Below are 7,863 nucleotides of genomic sequence, written 5' to 3' on the forward strand. Positions count from 1 at the left end.
CACTGCTTTCCAAAGTGGTTGCACAAGTTTGCATTCCCACCAGCAATGGATGAGGGAACCCCTTCCTCCACAACCTCTCCAGCAAAGGCTATCATTGGAGTTTTTTATTTTAGCCATTCTGACAGGTGTTTAAAAATACATCTTTAACAACAACAACAAGCCTAAGTTGTGGAGTATTCAAAGTGAGATTGTGTTGTTTGATGACTGACCCCTGGGGAGATGAGGAGTGAGCAAGATGTGCCAAGAGCAAAAGCAGAACTGTAACATCAGGCCAGGTGTGGAACTACAAGGAAAGAAAGTCAGTCTTGGCTACGACCTCACCTCATGCTACTCAACATGGGTCCCATGGTCAACAAGAGTGATGTGAGCTACATATCTAGGCCTTTATGACAAGAATATTCCTGTGAGCATGGGGCAGAAACACAGTACTCAGGATGAGAAAGTTAAAACAAAAACCAAAGAAAGAAAAGATGCTTGCTTTCTATCATTATTTAAAAGCTTCCACTCATTCAAAGACACAGTTAAGGCTGGGTGCTTATAATCCCAGAGCACACAGCACTGAGGCAGGAGGTCTGCAACTAGTTTGATGCCAGTCTGCCTAGGTGGTAAACTTAGGCCCTGCCCAGGATACAGAGCAAACCTGTTTTGGACTACACAGGTCTATAGTCTAGCAGGTGTCCTGTGGGAGGAGTCAAGGCTGTGTTCACCGTGATGAAAAGCATGCCTACTGTACTCCAAAGCCATTCACGGTGCATCTGCTAGGCCTGGGCTGACTCCCGTGGTCTTCCCAGGCTCTCTGTGCCTTCAGCAGTAGCCCACACAGACATGTGAGCTCAGCTCATGTTTTCCTTGGCTCTCCAAACACCTCAAAACCAGCACTCCTTCCTGCCCTTAAACAACCAGCTCCCTTAGCCCCCAGGGTGTTTGCCTTCCCTTTCCAGCCCTAAGGTGTCCTGTCCAGGAAGACTCCATCTAGCCTTCCCTCAGGGACTTCTCCTTTTTAAAGCTACTGCTTCTTTTCAGGGTAGTTACACAACTTGAGACTATTTTCCCACTGCAGAATGTAAGTTAGGGTCAGGTATGTCATATTTAGTGACAAATTCCCACCGGAACTTCTAGTTAACAAGGTTTTTTTTTTTTTTTTTTTTAAACACAAGACTGCACAGCCAATGGTTTTCTTCCTTCTTGCAGTAAATATCCAAACCACAGGTTAGGATGTGGGAGGAGGTGCCCCGTGCCAGCTGAAGTGGAGCACTTCAGTGAGCACTCCCCATTTCCCGAGTGCAGGAGCCGCAACAGTGACAGTGGCGAAGGCAGGGATGGGAGCCGCTCCAGAGGAAGCCAGGCTGCCTTCCTATGTCCTACTCCCTGGTGAACCAGACAGTGAAGAGTTCCATATGCAAATGAGTTAACTACCATTCAAAGGCCTAAGGTCTAGTCTAGAATTAGACAAATGACAGAGTTGTTATAGTGCAATCTGCCAAAAGTCTCCTATTCTTTCCACAGAGCCATAATCAAGGGTATACACACACACACACACACACACACACACACACACACACACACCTCCATTCCCACCACTCCCAGAACAATGACAAGTGTCCACAACCATGTTCAAATCAAATGATAAGATTTATTATGTCTCTGTTACACAGTAAGTGAAAATAGGTCAATTTAGGACTTTCTAAGATTTGCCTGGGCTTCCCGCGGACTGAGAGGCCAGCGCGAGATGCTTGGGCTGACAACTCTGGACTGGCTCTTAGCCTAGGCGAGTCCTTGCACTGCTTTGGAGAACTTCACCTGTGTCCTTCATAGCATCTTCCTCTTTTCAAATTCCTTCACAAACAGGAGAGAAGAAAAGACACACATTACATTCAAGGGACCATGACCTTCAAAGTATCATCTCTAGGACCTTGACTCTGCACAGATAAATGTACTGGTCACTAAGTAACTACTTTCCAATCAGTCTGCCTCAGTGCCAGAGCGACAGAGTTTGACTTCTTCCTGTAAACCCCAGAGCGACAGGCTTTAATAATCGTGTCTTCACTGCAGAATCACTGCTGGGGTCGATGAGCACCACTGCTTATCCAAGCCTATAACGCCACGTATGCAAATACAACAAGCCCTTTAATAAGGCAATAAAGACTTTTTCAGAGAATAAAACTCAACACTGATTCAACTAGAATTTGAACAAAATGTCAAAAACCTTAGAAATGCCTGAAAAACACAATTGCCCTGAATAGAAGGAGCCACGTTAGCAGGCAGGCAGGAGCAATGGGACAGACCCACCTGCCAATTGCAGGTGCAGAGCGGGAAGCCCTACAAAAAGTGCTTGCTTTTTACCCTTTCCTGCGTTTCAAGAATACTTCCTCATATACGGAATATGATTTTCAGAAGGCAAGATATGCAAAGACTTGATCAAACAGGGAGTCTTTTAGAATCCCTAAGATGAGGGCAAAGTACACGCGACAGCAGAATTTTTAATTCTCTGATAACTATTCCCTTCTAGAAAAATGATGGGTGCCTATTTTCAGCTTAAGACATAGGGTTTTGTTGTTAAGAGACAAGGCCATACTGAGCTGTTGTCTTATCTACCTCTCTTTCTGTTTTGTCAAAGTTAAAACTCTCATAGAGCAAAGAGGAAAATAGTAAAACACAGGAGGGGAGAGAGCATGATATTCAAGAAGACATACTGAGAATCGCTGCAGAGACTACAGGGAACGGATAAACTGAGGTTGTGGGTTTTGTACCACAGCATCCTACTAGAAAGGAAAAGCAAAGGCAGCTGCAATGCAGCTCCTCTAACTAGTGAGCAATGGGACAGCACCACACAGTCACAGCATAGCCGTTCACAGCACAGCCAGTTACGGCACAGCCAGTCATGGCAAAGCTGGTCACAGCACAGCCAGTCACGGCATAGGGCAAGGCACAGGCCCACCCTCCTCAGGTCCTAACTCCCAGCACCTTTACACTGTTTGCTTCCTTAGTAAACTGCAGCCACGCTCTGGAAACAGACACCTGTGGAGTTAAGATGGCTACATCCCAATTTCCTGGAAAACCACAAACATGAAACCCAGAGCTACAACCCTCCCACATTCCAGGCTGCACATCAGTGTGCCTGTGACCTCTGAAATGCTTCTGCGGACACCATGCCTTGTCACTGACAAAAAACATACCTACATTTAAATCAGTTTTTTGGGAGGATTTCTGGGGCAGGGGGAAGCAGGGGGTTCAAGTAGGGTTTCTCTGGGTAGCCCTGGATATCCTGGAGCTCACTCTGTAGACCAGGCTGTCCTCAATCTCAGGGATCCACCTGCCTCTGCCTCCCAAGTCAAGTGCAGGGAATAAAGGTGTGTGCCACTATCACCTGGCTTAGAAGGTTTACATTAGAGCTTCCTAATGCTTCCTAATGTTGCAATTCTTTAATACAGTTCCTCATGCTGTGTGGCCCCATTATAAAATTATTTTGTTGCTACTTCATAACTATACTTTGCTACTGTTAGGAATCATAATGTCAGCATCTGATATGCAGGATGGTCTTAGGTGACCCCGAAAGGGTCGCGATTCCCCTGGTAGAGAGCCGCTGCATTAGGGCATCAGAACATTAAGCTGCGGAAAGAGAAGGAACACAGCCCTGTGTGCTCACCTTATACATGGTGGTCCCCAGCTGTGCGGGGGACATGCTGACAACAACCCCTGCACTCTGAAGGGCAGAGATCTTCTCTTTAGCGCCACCTTTTCCTCCAGCAATAATTGCCCCTGCATGGCCCATCCTTCTGCCAGGAGGAGCAGTTATACCAGCAATGAAGGACACTACAGGCTTGGCATTTGGACCCTGGAGAGGGAAAGACATTTTAAACACTTGAAGAGTAAGTCAATCAAACTGGACCTGAAATCCATGACTTGGTAAACAGGAAGTGGCTTAGGAAGGAAAAGTCCATCACTCAACCCCAACACTGAACCAGGAACATTGGAGAGACTCAGCTTTCCACACCACACAGAAGCTGCCCTGAGACCTTGATCTGCCAAGTACCGGCACTGTCACCACCATGAGCTGTTCCACACAACTGAACCTTTCTTTTGATAACCAAAACAGCACACCTACCTGAAAATTACATTTCCTGACTTGTGACAATAAATTAGCTCAACCAGTCGTCTTGTTTGACTTCTACACAACTTCATGTCGAGTTATTATATAATCCCCATCCTTAACAAACGTCCTCAAAGAGAAAGATGAGGGTGGTGGCACAGGGAAGAGCCAGGACTTGGACTCCATTCCCTACTAATGCTGTATGTTCTCGGACCAGGCCCCTCACTAATAGAGCTGGACCTCCTTGTATATGCAACAACATGGACGACAGTCACTAGTTCCCTCTGCTCTAAAATTCTACCGTCTAAGATAGTCGAGGCTGACCGTTCAACAAAATAAAGCCCGAATACAAACTCATTTACATTAATTATCACTGTACTAGATTTTGATATTAAAGTTTTTTAAAGCCCATAAACAGGCACCAATGGTTTCTAAGCTCTGGACTTACATTGCAGTTGAGGAAATACTATCAAAATAAATGATTACATATCAATCCATCATGAGATACCACACAGCAACACATGACTATATAGTCAGATTTCACAAGGAATCAAAAAAGAACAAGTCTGAAGCATGGAATCAAGAGCTTCACTCAAGGGTCACAGTTTAATAAAGCTAATAACTAACTCTTGTTTCATTGGGAACATTAAATGAAACCAACTTTCTTTTTAGCCACAGATCCCTGGACCTAGCCCACTGGTTCTGCAGGTTCTACCAGGTTCTGAAGGTCTGCTGTGGCTGGCTCTGGCCCTGACTCCCACAGCTCTTTCCTGCTGTAGATGTCACGCCCTGACTTCTTCTTTGCACCTGGCTCAAAATGCTCCTCATCCTCTGTGCACATATGCAGCTTTACACGTGTGACCCATCCCTCTCTCCCGACAGAAGCTGTCTGCCTCCTCCCACTTCTCACCGATGCCCTGGGATGACGGGCTCCTGAGGCCCTGCTCTGGCCCTCACAGGAGTCTGTCACACACACAGCACACTGGCTGTGCTCTTTTTCCCATGTTCTCCTACTAAGCAATGAGATCCCTGAACAGGAAACCCTCCCTCAGTTCCCTAAGCCCAGCACCACTGCAGTGCCTGAGATAGAGAACACAGAGCATGCTCCAGTCATTCATCCCCTGTGGTCCCTGCAGAGACTATGAGAATCTCCTATTTGTGTGGGATGAACTTCTACTTCATCTGCTCCCTAAGAGCCCCCTAAAATGGCAATGGTGCTGCACCAGGGAAGGACTATAAGCTTGACTGTCAAACAAAATTGCCCTCTGTCTCTGTCTCTGTCAATGGAGATTTCTGAAGGGGAGAAAATGGAATGAGGCAGGGGGAAGTGTGGTGGGAAATGAGGACCAAGAGATGAGAAATACAAAAAGTCTAAACACAAGCCTGGCTGCCACGGCTCAGCGCACACAGCGCAGCCCAAGAGGACTCTTCCTGTGCCTCCCCATCTGCCTGCACCAACCTTCAGTAGACGCTATTTATTGTTTACGGCACACCATGTATGACCTGTTTTATGCAACACTTTGTCTTAAGCTGCTTAACCTTGAACCATGTACAGATCAGATTCTCCAATAAAAAAATAAGATACAAACAAACTCTGCAAAACCCAACCAGAAATAATTGATGTGGGAGTGATTTCTTTCTAATCTGTTGCTTTCATTGGTTAATTAATAAAGAAACTGCTTGGCCTTTGATAGGATATAAAATTAGGTAGGCAGAGAAAACAGAACAGGATGCTGGGAGAAAGATGCCAAGTCAGGCAGTCACCATGATTCTCTCACTCCAGACAGATGCAGGTTAAGATCTTTCCTGGTAAGCCAGCTCGTGGTGCTACACAGAATATTAGAAATGGGTTAGATCAATATGTAAGAGCTAGCCAATAAGAGGTTAAAACTAATGGGCCAAGCATGTTTAAAAGAATACAGTTTCGGGGCTGGAGAGATGGCTCAGTGGTTAAGAGCATTGCCTGCCCTTCCAAAGGTCCTGAGTTCAATTCCCGGAAACCACATGGTGGCTCACAACCATCTGTAATGAGGTCTGGTGCCCTCTTCTGGCCTACAGACTTACAAACAGACAGAATATTGTATACATAATAAATAAATAAATAAATGTTTAAAAAAAACAAGAATACAGTTTCTGTGTAATTATTTCAGGGCATAAGCTAGTCAGGCAGCCGGGAGCCGGGGTGGCAGAAATGCAGCCCACCGCTGCTCCCTACAACAAATAATAAATGGAAAAAATGTGCATGTTCCCACTAAACTTGTAAACTGGCTATGGAATCAGAGTTGGGAGCTAATACACTTTAATATTAATTTAACAGTAGAACAGAGTATCTGATTTTTTCTCTAAAGAGAAGTCAGTTTTTACTTAAACTTTCAAACTTTTCTGAACTTATGATAGCAGCTAAAAATCTATCCTGCTCATTTCTCAGCACTCGCAGTGCTTTCTAGGGACTATGCCAAAGAGACCCTGACATGCATAAGTAGCAAGCTGGCATGTCATATGGGGCATGGATCTGAGGCGGTGGCAGGGGGGTCTGCAAGGAGCCAGAACATGTGCCAAATAGGGCCTACAGTCACACTTACATCCACTGTGACACACACTCCAATGGACAACTTGAGAGATGTGCTCACTCCACACCAGGCATGCTCCCCACTATGGTATATGTGTGGCAGAGAAACATGGTCTGCTGACGTCTCTGCAGTCAGCAAGCAGAGCGAGTGAGAAGGGGCCAGGGCAAAATAATGCCTCAAGGACTTGCCTTTAGTGGCCTGTTTCCTCCAACTAGGTCCACCTCCTAAATTTCCATAATCTGCATAGTGCTACCAGCCAGGGACCAAGCCCTCCACACGTGACCTTACAGGGACACTTCACATCCAGAGCACAACACCTCTGTGGAGCTGAGTCCCTTCTACTAGCACAGACTAAAGCTAGCAGGGGGGAAAGATCACCAAGAAGGCCATAAAGGAAAGGTTCTTTAGAGGGTCAACCTTGAGAAAGGCAAAGAGCAGCTATTTCCCTTGGGATTTAAAGAAAGAACACCAGGGACCTTGGATTTAAGACTCAAGTCAGATGTGGGCTTCCACCCACGGCCTGAATTCTCTCCACTTAGCATGAGGCCAATGTATCAGCTACGCAGTGTGGGGTGATGTCTGGGGAGAAGGGCTCAAGGTAGAGAAGTAGACAAGAGCATTATAGGAAGCAGGGAAAAGGACGAGCTCAGAATCTAGAATTATCTGAGTGTTAAAGAATAGAAAGTCTAGGTTTAAAGGTAGCTCCAATGTTTCCTTGAGAGATTAATCCATGAAAGATTAAAGATAATTTCTAAAACAAGCCCCGGTGTCAGTCAGCATAGACCTGTATTCTTCCGAACACAAACTTACTGAGTTATGTTCCTTCAGGAATTCAGCAGCGTGTTCTTCAGCATGACCACCAATTTCACCAATCAGTATGATGCCCTTTGTGGCTGGATCATTGAGGAAGACATCAAGGCAATCAATAAAATTTGTCCCATTAAAGGGGTCACCTCCAATGCCTGAGAAGGTCAAAGGATATCAGTATTAGTCAAAATGTAAGGATGAACCATGGAACTTAGGTCAAAAAATATTCTAACTCGGTTTTTATTCTTTGTACCCTTTCTCTTTAATATTTTCAGATTGCAACACTACTCTTCATTCAAAGATCACAAATGACACTGCTTCTGTTTACAGCGGTGTATGCATGTACGTAGTGGTCGGCTGTATGCATGTACGTAGTGGTCGGCTGTATGCATGTAC

The 7,863-nt window shown here is 45.5% G+C and overlaps 1 protein-coding gene across 1 annotated transcript in view; it reads right to left on the reverse strand.

Moving 5' to 3' along the window:
• Nucleotides 1-1,613: 1,613 nt before the first annotated feature.
• Nucleotides 1,614-7,863, reverse strand: part of Suclg1 (succinate-CoA ligase alpha subunit) — a 26,873-nt gene continuing 20,623 nt past the window's right edge. Inside the window, exons 7-9 of the mRNA XM_005364721.2 lie at nucleotides 7,471-7,622; nucleotides 3,647-3,835; nucleotides 1,614-1,836 (exon numbers count right to left, since the gene is read on the reverse strand). Coding sequence (XP_005364778.1) covers nucleotides 1,810-1,836; nucleotides 3,647-3,835; nucleotides 7,471-7,622 — 368 coding nt within the window. The 3' untranslated portion in view covers nucleotides 1,614-1,809. The remainder of the gene's footprint in view (nucleotides 1,837-3,646; nucleotides 3,836-7,470; nucleotides 7,623-7,863) is intronic.

Source organism: Microtus ochrogaster (genome assembly GCF_000317375.1).
Source record: "Microtus ochrogaster isolate Prairie Vole_2 chromosome 14 unlocalized genomic scaffold, MicOch1.0 chr14_random_3, whole genome shotgun sequence".
In the NCBI taxonomy this organism is placed as follows: Eukaryota; Metazoa; Chordata; class Mammalia; order Rodentia; family Cricetidae; genus Microtus; species Microtus ochrogaster.